The 17,814-nt window shown below is 41.3% G+C and overlaps 1 protein-coding gene across 2 annotated transcripts in view; it reads left to right on the top strand.

Annotated features, from left to right (window-relative positions):
• kcnip4a (potassium voltage-gated channel interacting protein 4a) overlaps positions 1-17,814 on the top strand; it is a 150,330-nt gene that overhangs the window by 20,118 nt on the left and 112,398 nt on the right. Inside the window, exon 1 of one of the 2 annotated variants that reach the window (XM_050066771.1) lies at positions 14,141-14,825. The exons of the other annotated variant lie outside the window; for it this stretch is intronic. Coding sequence (XP_049922728.1) covers positions 14,741-14,825 — 85 coding nt within the window. The 5' untranslated portion in view covers positions 14,141-14,740. Of the gene's footprint in view, positions 1-14,140; positions 14,826-17,814 lie in introns of those variants that run through there. 2 annotated transcript variants of the gene reach the window in all.

The raw sequence follows: 17,814 nt of genomic DNA on the forward strand, positions 1-17,814 counted from the left end.
GTCACAATTCATCACATTGTGAGTAAAGGGCAAAACAAATCGTTTCTTGTGTCAGTATCTTGTAACTCTAAAGCCAGATTTAGGAGTCAGTCAGACATGCCATGAATTGTTCTGACATTGAAAGTATTCTACAATTCAGTGTTATCCATGTGGTTATGTCCGAATTTTATTACATTTTGGCTTATAATCATTTCTATAACAGTATTTCTGGTTGCTTTATATTCGTAGGGGGGCTTTATATGGAGGTTTTCTTCACTAACATAGCATTTTACCATATGAGAGTAAATATTGCAGCTTTAAAATGAATTGCCAGAAGACCTTAACAAGACTCTTTGTTCTTAATAATATGCTTCATATGTGACAGTACATTTACAGACAGAACAGAGGATTCAGCCCATGTGTCCTTGTAACAGAAATGGTGTTGCTCAGAGATGTAAGCCAATAAAGAAACTGACGTTCTGAGACATTACCTTAACATTCAACACCAACTCTATTTCAAATAGAAGAAGCAGCACTCTACGGTATAAAACCATATTTTAAATGTCATCTACATTTCCCTGGTGCCATACTCTGCCCCCTTTTCCCCATTCAGTCACCTCCCAGAATAGAGGTTGAGATTCATGATGTCTGTGACTTTAGTGTGTCACCATATTTAAAGACCCGGCTGGCCTGTAACAGTAAATACGGGGGGGCTGACGCTTTCCAGATCATTATTGTTTTTGCTCTCAGTGAAAACGAACGCTGACCCCTCACTCAATCAAACTGAGTGATGAGGTTGAGAAGGAGTTCATTACTGTCTCTCGGTATGATGTGTTCATTACTCAGATATATTGTGATTTCCTTCTTCTTTCCTTTTGTCATTTTCTCTCTGCCGTCCTCACCAACCCTTCAGTGTCAAAAATATACTCAGGCAGATCTCAAATGTCACAGGAAATCCCCAACTGCTCTAAAAGGTAGCAGGGGAATATTTGTAGTCAAGGTTTTTTGAGTCAATAAAGATGAGCAAGATCTGTAACATTAGAAGATGGCATTAGTTGTTGGTATCTGAGGTTTTCTGTACCTCTTACATCGACTTTCTAGGAAGCCTCATGGTGTTCTGATCCAGTCATCTCTCTCTGTGCTGCTGTTATGAAGTCCCTCTCCTTCCATTGCAATTTCCAGTTTATTACTGTAAAAGCATGTGCTTTCTTGCTGCATGTATTTCTTGATCTCTAACTAGATTCTCTACTGTATTCTGGGCTGTTTGGTTTGGGTTTATAACGGAGAAAATGAGATTCGGAACATGAAAGAAATCAATATTGCACACTTAATCAACATATCAGTCAAACAGGACCAATAGACAGAACCAAAACACAAACGTGCTGCTGATTTGCCTGGTTAGCTTAAATACTAATGACTTTCCCATTTGAATTTACATGTGCTTGAATTACAGGCAAAAATACAGGGTCAAATGTCAGTACAAGGCAATTGTTGATACATTAGACTAGAATGGGAGTGTTATCAGCTCTGGACACATTGTGTGTGTATATACATTCATGTATACTGTGTGTATGTGATAGTGAAGAGGCCGGTCTTTTCTCTTCTGTGTTGTTTTCTGCAAACTGATAAAGAGCCAGTTGGAACTTGAAGCTTTATATTTCTTTTGTGGAATAAGAAAAATAAAGAGTGCAGTTTGGGGATGCAGATTATTTTGATGAATTAATTGATTAATTGTTTTGACTAAAAGTCATAAAAACTACCGAAAAATGCCCTCAGAGTTAGTACTGATATTAAGATTATTTTAGCTGGACCACAGTCCAAAGATAACCATAAAACCTGCAAATTTGAGAATCTATAACAAGACAATGTTTGGCATTTTAGCTTGAAATATGACTGAAATGATTAATTAGCTTCAAAAAAAATAATTGCTGTGATCAACTAATGGATTAATAGACTAATTGCTTCAGCTCTGGTGGACCTTGAAACTTTGTTTGTTTGTTTTGATCATTTGCATTCAATTAATAACCTGAGCTTTTGCCCTCTGTTTGTTTTATAATGTGGAGTTCCTGGTAAATAAAATGGGTTCTGGGAAATTGGGAAGTACACCATTATATGTGAATCACGTAAAGCAGAATGATTTGACAGGCTCTTTTGTTTTTTTTTTAAGAATACAGCTGCACTCATTGTTTGGAACTTTTTTTAGTGCTTTAGCCTTGTGCTAACAAGATGCCTCATCTGTTTAAGAGTGCTCACTAATATTAAACGCTGCTCTGTGTTGAGTGAAACTTTACAGAATTGGCATCACCAGTCACTGATTTTCTCAGTCAGGTCACCTGCATGCATTAGCAAGCTACAGGGGCCCCATGAATTAACTTCTTTGCCCTCGCATTATAAGATAGACTGCATGCCTTTCTGTTTGATAAGCCCACCAATTACATAGAAGGTCACCTGCTTTGCTAACAGATGTAGGCAGCGCTGCCTTTGGTGCAGAGCCAGAGGTGAATAGCTGCCTTAATGACGGCGCTTGAGATGCACCACGCTTTGTCTCTGTTCAAAATGAAGGTCCAGTTGGCCCAAATCAAATGTTTTCTCCTCTGTATCACACAGGCTGCATTTTTAATGATGGTGAGAAATAAGAACACCACATTGAGTCTGACATTTTCAACTGTGATTTGGTCCACTCTTACATGTGGTAAGAGCGATCTATAAAGTCGTGGAATTCATACACTCCAGGACTTTCATTATCCCATAGTGGCTGTCTCACATACACACTGTTGGCAGTACCACTGAGCATGAAGGACATTGTTTAAAGGTGGGATAATGAGGTGTTGGACCTCCATAAGGATTTAGAGAAATGCTTCAAGCCAAATTCAAAGCATAACTGGTCTGTGTTTGAAAGCATATCAAAAGAAATGGCAGAGCAGGATCACAGGTGAATGTTGCTGCAATGTCATTGCAAACTTAAGAGCCTTAGGGATCAGTTTCGACATCCAGAGAACATAACAAAAGAAGCATTCATGGTTGATTTGGGGCATGTAACCTTCTTAGATTTGTATTATTGGCTACACTGAAATTATAATGTGTGCGATGGGGGAAAAAAAATCAAATCTCAACATTACATCAGAATTGAGCATTAAGGCTTGCGGTGTGAGAGCAGCTTTTGTCAGCAGGCATTAATACAAGATCTAATACCCCTTGAAAAAGAACTGGAAGTCAATATAACCATTTCAGCTTTTCAGCTTGCAATTAAATGCATTTGTCTTTGAAGCAGAGCTGCGCCAAGCTCATTCTGTTAGAAGTTTCTCAGAAAATAAGAGTTTTCCATTACAGGCCCCTTCTCAGTTGTATGTGAATGGACATACAAAGCGAGTCACCCTTATCAGTGTCTTGTTCGAGAGCCTTCATCTCCCCAAATAGCCCCAGCAAGATACCAGAGTGTAGATAAAACGCCGCCTGTGCATCCGAGGAGTAATGACAGAGATATACAGTGCTGTGTTCTTACCAGGAGGAAAGTGAGATTGCATTTCAGGTTTGTGCTGTCCTAAGTATCCCATCAGCAGATTTATAATGAAGGGGATTATATCAGTTTTCTGTAATGACCTTTTCAAAACAAGCTCTGCCTGATTCTAAAGAGTGGTAATGAATGCCAATGAAGAGTGACTGCAGTGGGCATCCAGATAAGCATTTGGACAGGGCGCAATTTCAAACCTGCCATATGCTCAGTACCACAATCCATTATTGTGTTGCAATGAACGCAGAGATCTGAGTGGTCTGTAAAGTGCAGACATAGCAGGGGAATGGATTTAAATGTGAGGAGGCATCCCATATGCTTTTGAGCAGCGCCCTAAGGGAGCAGTTGTGCTAACATTAGTACACTGATGTCATAAGCAATTCATTACTGTCCTCAGATATCGACCCGGCTCTTATCTGCAGTGACACCCTCCATTGTCACAGCCACTGCTGACGTTATGATTCAGAAAAGCACGGAATTGTTTTACTTGGCCCAAAATGGCAAGCTGCAGCAGTTTTTCCCTAAAAGCACACTGATGGCCTCTTTTATCACTTTGTTAAGGACACGTTTCATTGACTTGTCAGGGTTTGAAGGTGACGTGTAGAGCATAGTAGAGTACAAGTATGCTTTCATATGTGTGTCACACTCTACTATACATGTACAATGCCAAATCAGAATTAAACAATATGGTATCATCACTAAAATATTTGAACATGTTTAGTTTTGTATTAATTTCTGGTGTTTGTAAATTATTGGATTCCATAAGCATTGCTTTTTTTCCCCTCCTGCCCTTCAACTCCATTAATCCATCATTCTTCTGCTCTTAAAAATGACCATCAATATTAATATTTGTCTAATTTATATGCATATTTCCTCTGCGTTGTTGACCCCTGCTCCTTCAGAGTTGCTTTTATCTCTCATTTTTCATGTATGTAGCCGCATATTCTGCATTTGTATTAAAACTGAAACAGCTGATCATTCATTGAGAAAATTAAAATTCAATCAAATTCAAATTGAATCATCATTTATTTATGAAATGAAGTCAAACAAGGCATATCTAGTGAAATGCGATCCCATCTGCTCCTCCAACTTGTTCATTACAGTTTAGCCCTTTTTTGCTTCTTCTTGCGTTGTATATTGCCGCTTTGTCCATGTTTCTGGATGGTTCTGGTAATTTATAGTTTATGGTTGTGGAATGATTTGACTGTAGTTTTGGGTGCAGTTGCTTATTGTGTTTAACAGATTAGATCCTCCACAGACTCAGTGAAATCAATGATGTCATTGGTGACGTCAACAATGGTGCTTTGTATGTTGTTAATATATATTGACCTCTACTAGATGCTGCTTTCCTTTGTCATGTATAATACAAAACATTAAACATTTGGATGGACAAAACAAGCAATTTACAAGTGTCACCTTGGTCTCTAGGAAAACATAATGGTCATTTTTTCAGTACTCCCTGTAGGGGTGGGGGAAGTAATCAGTTCTTAGATGCATCGGGATGCGGACATGGATGATTTGGCATTGATTCACAGATGTCAGTAATCGATCATCAAAGTTTTAGAAACAAGAGAGGCAAGGTCAGCGCAGCACTTGGATAGTCTACAGCGAGGCACACGCAAGACTTAACTCATGATTTATCTTCACAAAGGCAGGCGTTACAATCTTGTTTTAATTTAATATCTAAATAATTACATTTGCGAGGTGAACGTGAAGTATGTTGTGGCAGACGAAATACTTTGTATGCCACCACCCAGAGACTAATGTTAACGTAGCGAAGCAGCAATAAACAGTGACGTAAACCAGACTGGCTGACCAACAAGCACCGCAGCATTAACCAACTTCAAACACCTCTGTGAAAAAGAAACTAACTTTCTGCTCAGGCTGTTTCACCTCAAAAATGCCTTCGCCTGGCCTGCTCAGTATTCTGGCTTTTCCTTGAGCAGAAGGTGCCTCAGAGAAGCTGCTCTCTGCTGCTGGAGACATTAAAACAACACAATGGAGCATACAGCCTCCCCCTTATTTTTTTATTATCATACAGGCAGGACACTAAGATGCTTGCATATGAATTATTCAATTGATTAATACAGTTCACATTTAAAATGAAAAGGCTGCGAATTATTTATTATTTACAGAATGTGAATTGCAAACTATTGCTGGTGAAATATTACAGTATGCAATTACTGGACACTACGCCAGCCGAAATATAAATAGGGTTAGCATGAGCAGCTGCAGATGGCTACAATCCGACCGACACGCCTTAGTTTTAATGCTCGGGTATGGAACCATTTTGGGTAGGGTTGAAGGGGAAAGGGACCTGGACAAGAGCCACACTGTATGCAATTCATTCGCAAATTCATCTGTTTAATTATGGATCACGACACATATAGTATACGCTATGCTTTAAAAGTAGCAAATAGTCACACAGTGAGAAAAATAAATCATGTACGGAAATTAAAAAATGTCAATTCACCCTGATGCATCAACATTTTATCATTGAATCGTAGCCTTCTAAATCGTAATCTCATCTAATTGTTAGGGTGTCTGGAGATCCCCACCCCAGTGTCTGGACATTTTATCAGAAAAAACAATGAATGAAGACAAAAAATCAGCACATTTAACAGTATTTAAAAGCTATATTTTATTTGGTTTTTTTTATCTAAAGAAGCGTGATAAAACACAAGCTAATAAAAACATAAATAAGCATGATAAAATTTCCTTGGGCAAAGTACAAGCTGTTGTCTTCCTGCTGAGTTTGCCTTTGTCAGCAAGGAAAAATGATTATTTATCACTACACACTGATTGGTTGTTGGTACTTCAATAATTTAAAGCCCAGACAGGCTCAAACATGAATCCTACTTTGCTTTGATATGAGTCCAGCCTCTATCTTAATTCCCAGAATGCTAACTTGATCAGCTGAGGAAGATGCAGCATTAATCTTGTGTTTTATGGAGCACTTTATCATCACTAGGGTCAAAGATCCCCTCAGACATTGTTGTTGTTTTTTCCCCTCCTAATATGCTCTTAACAAATCGGCTAACCTTTTTCCTAATGACAGCTTAGCAAAATCGATCAACCTTTTTCCTAATGACGGCATCTGTGTGCTCTATCTCTCCATAAAGGTTGCTATAGCAGCCGTTTGGCTTGATAGCTTTAGAGTGTCTTGCATCTCCTGAGGCAGGGCTCTTCTCTTTGTTCCCTTTTGGTTGCACAATCCAGACCCACTGTTACATCCCGAAACCCTTACCTTTACATTTCTGACATTTTGAAACCTCGAACAATTCTTTAGTTGACCTGTGAGGTTTTTACAACAATTCAGCTTTTTTAGCACTGCCAGCCTTCGAGCAAAACTATAAACTTCATGTAAGGAAAAGCGCTGCACTGCACCCATCCCCAGATTTTATTTGGTTCACCCTGACAGAAAGAATAAGCCAGACATAAATGAGAAACCTCACATCTCACTCATCATTTCCTTTCCAGGAGGATTTTTTTTTTAAAGCTGTGCTTAATGTTGATAAAGTATTAAAGTTCTTAAAGGCCAGGTGCTGAAAAATATGTTTAATTTCATTCTGCTGCAGATGGAGGTTTTTACTGCCTCTCATGATATGGTCTCAGAAATCATTGCAAAAGTGCGTTCTGCCCATCTTCCAAGGTTTTTGTTCATATATTTATTATTTTGTTTTATGGCTGTCTGCTCCTCTGCTACAAGAATGTCCCATTTTGCTGTCATTATGCACGTTCGGCAGTGATGCATCACATTACCTCCTCATCTTTGAGTCTCATGAAATTGTGTATTCAGTAAGCAATTCTGGGCCAAGAGCCCAGACTTAACTGTTCAATCTTAAATTGAATGCACCACGCTTAGTATATAGTATCTCTACTGTTTCCAGTTATTTCTCCCCACAGCCTTAAAATCACCTGCAGTAGGAATGTTTATGCAGGCAGTCTCTGTGGATTTATTTCCACATAAATCGGTAAACAGAATTGTTATTGCAGTTATGGTCTTCTCCGCTTTCTATGTACTCAGCAGAATGTCCTGGTGACTCACGTTGAGGAGCTTTTTTTTATTGCATGTTTTCCTTAAGGAAGCAGTTGTGCTTGGTGGTTGGACCAATGCTTATTTGTGACAAAGGTGGAAGTTTGGCATTTTAAGTATTTAATTTAGCAATGATACAAATCATTAGTGTTTTGTTACTTGACAGAAGACTAAGGCCTCTAGTTTCCCGGCGCGGCGCAGGGTGGCGCAGGATGGCGCAGGATGGCGAACCCCGCGCAGAGCCAGTTTTGAGCAGCGCAACCCGAGGCGCGCTCAGTTTGGTAGTTTGGCAGGCCGAGGTGCGCTGAGATGGGTGTGGCGGCGCAGCAGGGGGAGGTGTCGACAGATCCAGCTTGGCGCAGTGACAGTTTTGTGCCAAAAGGCTTCGCCGAAGGTGTGCTAAAAGCTCGCCAGCTGAAACCAGGTCTACTGTCATCGCAAGCGGAGTGCAGCCGATGTAGTGGAAGTTTGGCTGACCAGCGGACAGTGCGCACATGTCACCAAAACCTCACAGGCAGGTTTCCAGAATATCAGGCACATTAACGATGCAATAAATACCTAAAAACCACTATTCAATGCAACTATCTGCAATCAGCACATAAATGTATCTCTATATCGACTGTCCCGTCACATCTGATGTCAGATCAAAGGGGATTGGCACCGTTTGGCACGTTTGGCACGCGTAATGGAAACCCAACCTGATTTGATTAACACAGCTGCAAACTAATGAGTTCACATCCCTCTCAGCCAACCACAAACAGCCACAGCATCAGATAGGGAGTATATATTCAGCATCTGTCATCTTAGAAAAGTCAAAAGAAAAGAAACAGAGTGAGACTGCGAGAGAGAAAGAGAGAGCGCGCGCGCACGAGAGAAACGCAACATTGATTTACAATTGTGGTGACCTCCTCCCAGGCTACCTTTGCATCATCAGCCCGTGGAGGTCTGCTCGCAGTTCCGTATATTCGGACACTGCGAGCTTGGACCTCCCGGACCAAAACATCAGTTTCCTCCTGGGAGAAGTTTGGCCGTCTGACGCTGCTGCTCTCTTCTGCCATGGCGAATTGAGTAAACTCTCATTATGCCTTCGCGCAGCGCATTTAAGGGCGAAGAGAGGGGCTCATTTGATTGGTGTGATGTGTGTAAAACCCACTCCATGCCTTCTCTCCTCCCTCTTTCTGACTTGCGCAGGTAGGAGGGACGGAGGTGGGAAAGAGGAGTAGCTGCGCCATTACATACTTAACATAAAGGTACGTAGCTTAGATTTAAAAGAACATTGTGACATTAACCTTGAAATCGCTCAAAGGTAACTTGTGTTCACATGCTTCCGACCACTGCCGGAGAGAAAGTCCTGTGCTTGTTTGACCCATCCGCCTCCCCAACCTGCCTCCTGATGCAGACTTTCACTCTTTATACTACCTTCTTCTTTATTTTGGTCAGGCTTTGCTCATGTGATTGCAGCCTGCTAATTTTCATGGGTTATGTATGAATTACTCGCACATAATTACGTGGGTTAATTACGATTTCTGGTGCATTATTTTTCCCAGTAATTCTTACGAACACTGCATGAGAACAGCCTGTGTGTTAGGAGCTGCAGCTATAGTTTATTACTTGATAACTCTATTGACAGAATATTAATCTGATCTATACAAATAATTGATTAAGCGTTTGTTTATTAAAGAAATATGCCAATCATTTTCTAATTCCAGCTTCTCCTTTGTTAAGGGATTGTACATAGAGAATTAAAATATCTAATCATAAACAACAACAAACTATTTTTTGACATGTCATTGACCAAACAATTAATTGATTAATGAAGAAAACAATTGATTAATGAAGAAAAAACATTATTAATTGCAGGTCTAGTTGTCTTTTGCAGTTTTACTGGATGTTATAATGTAGTACATAAACACATTAAAGTTCTGTTTCCTTTTAATTCTTTAGTAAAGTTAGTGTTGGGGTTTCCTATTACACATCTGAATAACAGTGTAGAAGTTCACATTCACTCAATCTCAGCTCACAAGTTAACCTGAAGGAGATTTCATGGAGAAATAAAAAAAAAGGTCCCTTTGTTGTGCATCCACTGGTTGTTTACTTTGACTTCTGTCCCCTTAGAGGTTGTCGTACTGTGCTGAAGGCATATTGGCGTTTGCCTTGTTTACCAAAGCTCATCCAAGCTGGCTGTTGGTGCTGAATACTGCAGATATTGCTCATCTCTGTGCACGCTGGTGTTCAGCGATACGTTCAGGTACTGGAGGACATTCCACTCAGCGCTTGTCTAATGAGCCTGCAGATACTGTGCCTGCAGGGTTTGACAAGGCAGACTTTTGTAGCCGTGCTGTTAATGAGTTTTCTTGTGTCGTGTATTTGATGGAAACAACAGTTTAATCGTCTCCATTCATTTTTCATGTCTGCTTCTCCCATGGAGCAAATAACAGTAAGTGTTGTTTGATGGAAAACGAATAAATAGTAACTAGAAAGTAGAATCAATCCCCCTAAAAATAAAGCGCAATTAATAATTCATGAGTCACCAACAACATATACAATTAAATTGTAGTGGTTGATCAATGAGAGTGAATAAAAGATTGAATTGCCTTACATCCACTCAATACCTTCATCAGCTATTGGTGCTTCGGTGCATGACCCTACGTTAGGAACAAGAAACCCCAAAACAAACAAAGTTAAATCATTTAGAGGCATTCTTTGGTGCATACAGTATGAAACTGATGTGTGTGAGTAGGGCTGTGGATGGCCAGTTGACAACAGACAGTGTCCTGCTCTTCTCCAACAACTTTCAGAGCCCCTCTCTGGATATTGTCAAGCAGAGTAAGGTGAGTAGGTGGAGCACTTATCCAGCTGCAGTGAAGCACACTCCACTGCAGACGGGTGCTTTATAGATTGTGGCTCAGCTCTTGATGTTCAATTTAGTGGCCACGTTCCCCGAAGCTCGCAGTTTCTGACCTGCTCTGATGGAGATGTGTCACACACTTTCAATTTAAAGAATCCAAGGTGCTTTTTCCATTTGTCTCTGCAGATGTGCTTTGTGTCACAGTAGAGCTCGCGTCCTTGTAACTTTCTGATTTCCATCCTTGCAGTTTGTTTATCTAATGGCAGACATTTTACTGCTGTTTAGCATGCATACGTTTTGCAGAGGAAGTCTTTGGTAGTAAATCGCGCCCCCATGTTTGATGACAAGCTGCTCTCTGCGGTTTTACAGCCGATCAAGCTGCTTCCACACAGGAGGAGAAAAAAAGCTCTCGGTGGTAATGGTGGCTCCCACCCCCGGGCACATGCAGTTACTGTTTTCGAGATAGATCAATAAATCTGTCAGCTTCTCCCTGAGTGAGGACTATTTCATGTAACTCCTGTCATTGCTGCGGGGTGCAACACAAAAAAGCCTGTGTTCCATCAAAGTCTGGAGAGAAAGAAAAGTTTCTGCGGGACTTTACATTCTCGATGACGGGAAAGGCTTCGAAGAGGTTGCAGGGCCAAATCGACATTGTTAATAATATATGGCGCACTACTTTGATTTTCAGCTTCCTCTCTGCTGAAACAGAGGTGAAATCAGTCCAGACTTCACCAAGTAAACTCGTCTGGTAGGTCCCAGGAGTGTCTAGGAGTGTCTAGCCAAATCATTCTGCCTCAAGCCTACAAATACTTACATAAGATTCTGATGTTTAAGCAACAAGGCTTTGGTTTGATTGGTCTGTTTTGTTCAAGTTTTTTTGAGTTGGAGTCTGTGTCTTCACATAAACCTTCTTTGTTCTGCAGATATCCCTTGCACGTATCTTTTGTCTTTAAACTTAGTCACACACACCTCAGGATTTCAACATTTGTGTTTGCACGGACCCCAGTTTCCATATCGCTTTACGTTTTGCCTTGACCATACTCAATAAGGTAAACATGACTCATGTTGAGAGATTTTCCTGACTGTATATGGACTTGGAATGTGGTGATTTGTTCCACACTTCACACTCAACAGGGGGGTGGGGAGGCCTCGAGAGTGTAGGCTTGTGGGAAAAAATATGACTTTTAGTTAAATGATGTGTTTGCCAGCAACACAGTTCACCTAAATGATGTTGTTTTGGTCAGTGTTTGTTTGCCAATCACTCATGTGAGCAACGGACCATCTGTTCACCTCAGAAATAGTGCGGTGGCAAAACTCATTGAGCTCCGTTTGTCATGGACAGTCGTGTGACCTGTAAATACTCCAGTGTAGCTGCTCCCAGGCGGCTTTATGGAAATCACTGCAGGGGCGTGTTTGTTTATGGGAAACACAGACCGAAATGGAAATCAGTGGTTGGATGACAGGTGATGGGGTGCACACATGTTGAGTGTTCTCAGGGGGTCAGTGTGTGCGTGGGGCTTGCAGAATATGTACCGAATGCAAGTGTGTACGCACAGAAACAAACACGTGTAATTGTTTGTTGGTCTGTAGCGGCAACTGTTGCTGCCATACCCTTAGAAGAAAGGGGCTTAGGTTACTATGTGATTATGGCTTAAGAAGTTCCACTAAAATATCCTTTAACGAAAGCAACAGTCAGACATTTGATAAGCCCCTCCCCTTAACACTGCCATGACTTTGACTTTTTTTTTTTTTCACTATTTACAATTGGTGAAATTGTATTCCATTGTAGAGTTGGAAGTAGCTTATTGATTCACTCAACATAGCTCCAACAAATTCAAGATTTGAAGGAAAAAAAATCAGAATAACTGAATCGCAAAATTGAAAATATAAAACCTACCCAATGGACAAATTCCTGTATAGTCAAATGTTGGGGTCCAGCCCTAGTTAAACGTAAAATATGCTGAAAATACAAACAATAAGATATAAATCAGCCATTATTTCGGGGGTTCAGGGGTAGCCAGCAGATATCCAGGTCGAGGTTTCCGACACTCACTGTTTCCAGTTTGGTTAGCAACTTGAGACAGGTCCAGATGACATTTTTGCTAATCTATAAATGTATAATATCTGCATTTGAATGCAGATTAATTAGAAAAGAGCTCATAAAAATCTAAATCATTGTCAGACCTTAGCCAATGGGTTCCAAGACTGCATCTCCACCATTGCATTCCACCTCTTTTGCTTTCCACCCGGACTGTTAAACTGCAAGCAACCAAAGCCTGCTCAAACATGATTGGTCAAAACTAATTGTACTACAATGGAAAACAAAAAGCTTTCAGTCTTCTCCCATTGCCTACAGATTATGACCTTAGTCTTTTAAAGTGATACTGTATATAGCCAATAAGTGCTTAGTTAAGACCCTTTCACAGTGTTTCAAAAGGAGTCGATTGGACAGAGTTTTTAGTAGCTCATTAAGATGGAGATCATCTGATAGTAAGCTAAAATTTAATGTTTGGTGGCTAGCGTTGAGAAGCTTGTGTCTGTAAATGATTAATTGAAGAAGCAACTTTTCCTTTGCGAACAACAATTGCAAGAGAGTTTAAAAAGTCATTGTCTTTACAAATTTGTCAGTGATGCTCCCTGCCAAAGTCTATGAAAGCAAGTCATTTCACAAAGGCACTGCTACACCCCACAGATACCTTGTAAATTATTCACCTAATTGAGACACTGTACTAGTTCTCTGCGCCGCTCTGACCCAGTAAGAAGTTTCACACTATATTTCAAGTCCTTGAAATCTTTATTTTTCTCCGAGCACACTTTTTATTCCTGCCTGTGGAACCTCACTGCTCATTCCTGTGTGTGTGTGTGTGTGTGTGTGTGTGTGTGTGCGTGTGCGTGTGCGTGCTGGCATAACACACCGACAAGAACTCCAAGGTCAGAGTCTGCAAAGACTCTACACAGAGCAGGATTCACCAAAATAGACCTGCCTTTTGTGTCAAGTGACCTGTGGAATATCAACTCCGAGCAAATGTGAGCTCAATATAATTTCATACCAGCGCCTGTCAGCCTGACGGACGTGCAATAATGAGAAAATGTGAACAAATCAGTGTTTTCTCAAGCAAATTCGCTGCAGTTATACGAGCACAGACAGTTAAAGGTTTGAGTTAATGACAGGCGTTTCAGATGGGAGAGCTTGGCATTGATAGATGAGTGCAATTGAGGTACAGTGTGGGCTAATTAGTGGAGAAGATGATGCACTTGGCTGGTCCTAATGTCATCACAGACGCTGGGCGTAGTCTGTCAGTCATTATTAGTACTGTCCTTGACATTTGGTTGTAGGAAATCTCTCCAACCTGGGCTCCACAGCTTTTCTCTCTACCCTTCTTCTGTCTCGAGGCTTTTTATTTTTACAGTGTATTCATCACTCCCTCAACCACTTCCCTCTCAAGAGCCCACAATGTACCATTAATGTTGTCCATTACTGTCACTCATTGTTTTAACCTTCAATTACACATGATGCGGCAGGCCCATAATGTACTGTCATTGCTGATTCATTGGTGGACACTTTCCCCTTAATTCTCCTTTATTTCTGTCCTCCTCCTCCTCCTCCTCCTCCTCCTCCTCCTCCTTGGGTGCTTTCTATCTCTCCTCTTCTTCTCCTCCTCCTCCTCTTCTCGGGCCAATCAGGCCACACCTCCATGGCAACCGTCAGTGAGTGTAAAACATCCACAGATGGTGCTGAGTAGAGCGAGCAGCAGGCACACTACGAGATCAAGTGTGGGAGTGTGTGTTTGTTTGTGTGTCTGAGAGAGACAGACACAGAGAGACTTGCTGGATAACCACTGTATTGTGAAGCCAACTGAGTTGTTCTCTAGTAACACAAGAAGAAGAGTAGGAGCGTGTTTGCCTCAGAGGAGTTGCAAGAAAAAAGTCTGAAGAGAAGGAGAGAGTGTTTGGAGGAAGAAATAAAGAAACAAGCCCCTTACCTTCCCCAGAGAGCAGGAGGTAAACCGCCGGTAAGCAAATATTAATGACCTGACAAAAAAAGCACACATCAGACAGCCTTACCCCGGAGCGGCGCAACAGAGGAGCTCGGACACATATACACACAGAGCCACACACACGCGCAAGACGAGCCCCCCTCGCTGCTCTCCACTCACTCATGATCATCACTCCCACAACACGCAGACACAGGGGCCACGCTGACACAACCAGAGGAGTGGAGGAGAGAAGAGGACGCTCACCCTGTCGTGGGACTTTGTCAAACTGAAAGTCTTGGATTGTTATTTTTTTTCTTTTTCACCCTGAGGCAGGAGTCCTCCTTTTTGTGCTGACCTTTCCAAGCCCCCCTCCCCTTCCAGGAACAAAGATGAGCTGCAGGAAAAGATGCAAGCGGGAGATCTTCAAGTTCGCTCAGTACCTGTTCAGACTTGTCACAGGCACGCTCAACACCGGTAAGGCTCGTGATGGACTTTTGAGAGACTCCCCATCTCCATTTGCAGTGATTCTCGTAAATCTGCAGGGATTTTGGTGTTATCCTCTTGGCAGTTTGGTCAAACCTCTCCACTTGATTCACAAAGTTAACATTTGACACACAGGGCTTTGTGAGGACACTTTCATACCACCAATACCTCGCATTATTTAGGCTGTGTGTACAGTAATGCCTGCAAACCCTGCCAGAGCATTGTGAGAATTTCCAGAGTGGTGTTGGATTTATTACCCACTTTGCATCATAATTTGTGTGAGTGTGTGTAAGTGTGAAAGGACAGACACAGACTGTGTCCAGAGGCAAAGGTGAAATCATTTAAAATGGGAAAAAAGTGATCAAAAAGCTTGTTATGTAGTCTTTTGCCACTGAAAGCAATTTTTAAATGTATTCAAGCATTAGACAAACTCATTGGCTCTGTCAGCTCAGTGTTGCCGTCATCATGCCTCTGCAACCAGAGTAATTATGAGTAGGCACAGGACGATTGAAAATGCCTGGTCACGATTGTCCTTGCCAAAGTAATTTTGATTTACGCTAAGCATCAAAATGTTTGTAGAACTCTTTGAATTTTACGCTTTAGCGCACATGTTTTTGAAGAACAAATATTTTTATTGTATCACAAGTAGGACACATTTTTCTTTATCGAAAAGAGCAATCTTAAAAGCCATATCTCATGATCATCATATCATTTTTGAGGCTGGTGTGTATGCAGTCTGTTTTTTATAGAGTTTCTTTTATTGTTGGTTGCCCAGCAGTCTTGGATGCTGCTGGACACGATATTCATGATCATCCTGATAAAGGAAATTCACCACGATCCACTTCCTGTGAGTGCTTTTTACCATGATAAAATCATGTATCGTCCCATTCTTAATTTTGACCACAGTAGGTTTCAGATTTTGGTGAAGGTGTATAGTAAAAAGCACAGCAGTGATGTAAAGCAGTATGCTGAAGCCTAATCTTTCTGAACTCATCCCCAGAAGCAGAAGTTGTTCCATACTTTGTATGCACGCAGCATTATTCATCACTTCTGTACCTGTATCATGCCGCAAAGCATAATGGATTTTGGTTTCCCTTTTGTTCTGCGCCCACACACACACACACACACACACCAAGAGCTTTTCTAATAAAACAGATAGAATCAATGGTATTAACAAGATTAAATCTCGGATTATAGTGGATTACCAGTAGATTACTCCATGAGGAGTTCAAAACAGGACAAAGGTTAGCAGCAGTGGCATACACTGATACCTGGCACATATTGCATCAAACTGGTGCTAAGGGTTAGTTACATGTGTCAGTAAGGCTGCATTGCAATTGCTTATCATCGGACCATACAGTTCACTGTGTGCCTTTTTTTTACTACTGGTGAACTCTACAAATGATGCGAAGACACAAGCAGCAAAAACCGACAGCCTTGCTCTCCATGGCTCCTGTTCTGTTCTTGCATTAAGTAAGCTTCGAGCTGTCAAGTAAGTTGTTGATTATCACGCTGCATGGGTGAGATGGTGCTATGCCCGAGAGAGGTGCTATATGAACATGCTAATGAATTCCAACATGCTTCTGAACATGCGGGACTTGCAGTGGCTCTTACCTAGTTGTTGTATGTATTGCAGAAAGGGGGGGACTTTTCACATACAGTAGATAGATGAAGCCATGGCCTACTTTCTTCTGTCTCCTTGACCTTAGAGACAGACAGAACCAGTAGGGAGGATGGGAGGCAGCTATGGAAGAGTCTCTCCATCAAGAGGCTGCCCTATTAAAGATGGAGTTGGCTTCAGCTTTCCAATCATACCAATAAATATAGGCTTGTTTCGCCTTAAGGAATCCATCCACTGTATCTGCCCAAAGGAGTACATTGGCTGGTTTCCATAGCTACTGGCAGGTCGTTTAGGTCACATTGCAATTCCCATTTGGTGATAGCATGATGAGTATATATTCCGCAGTAATTTCCTTTATTGTCCTCAAAGGTTTGGTTGATTAAAAACATAGCATTGCTTTATACTGACTTAGAGGTTGCTGTGTGTGGGTGCAAAATGGTGGTCCTTAATGTGAGTGTCAGTAGTTATTAATTATTGATCATGTTAAATAAATGGCTGGACATATTTCCCCATGGACAGAGTCCAATTACTGTAGATGTGCTGAGTAAGAAAAACGTTCTTTTTATTGAGTACTTTGTCTAAACAATATTAGTTTGGTTGCTATTTAGGGAACCTCAGAATAAAAAAAAAACTTGAACCACCTGTACCGTAGCTGATTTTCCATCTTTGGAAACCAAGAGATGACGATCTCAAAAGCTACACTGGTTAGACGAGCCTATCAGCTGTCCAGCACATCAAGTAGCTAAACTCTGATGTTGTTGTATAAAACCTGTTTGACCCTGATCACGCTGAGATGTGCCGCAAAGTTCGCGGCCACTTCAAAAACACCTTGGCAAAGCGTGTCGCACAAACTAACTCCGTCATCTCTCCAATGCCCCCCTTACATGTGGGCTATCTCTCAAATACAGTAGCCTACATGAAACTATCATGACATGAGACATGAATTCCCTCTTCCCTCTCCCATACTCTGTACCTCTTTGCCAGTCCAACAGCCAACTAGCAAGCTAGTCTATTTATCAGCAAAGTACGGGATTGTACTCACCAGAGAGATTCACCTGGCTGCTCCTGCGTAACTCATGCGCGTGTTAGTGGACTAGTCTTCGAATATTGGGGTGACTTTTATGGGACTTACAGGGCTTAACAATAAGGATTGCCCGATTGCCCGGGGCAAGTAAAACTCAAGGTCGGGCATGTAAACTAACAACTCACTTGCCCGATTGGGCAAGTTGCTAAAAATAGTAAAAGTTAATAACTAATTGATAAAATAAATGTATTTTAAAATGTGCTCTGATGCAGCGGTCTCTCTGCCTGAAGTCACAGGCACACGTAACAATGTCCTGCCCACAGCCCCCATTGATA

This window comes from Epinephelus moara, chromosome 17 (assembly GCF_006386435.1).
Source record: "Epinephelus moara isolate mb chromosome 17, YSFRI_EMoa_1.0, whole genome shotgun sequence".
NCBI lineage: Eukaryota > Metazoa > Chordata > Actinopteri > Perciformes > Serranidae > Epinephelus > Epinephelus moara.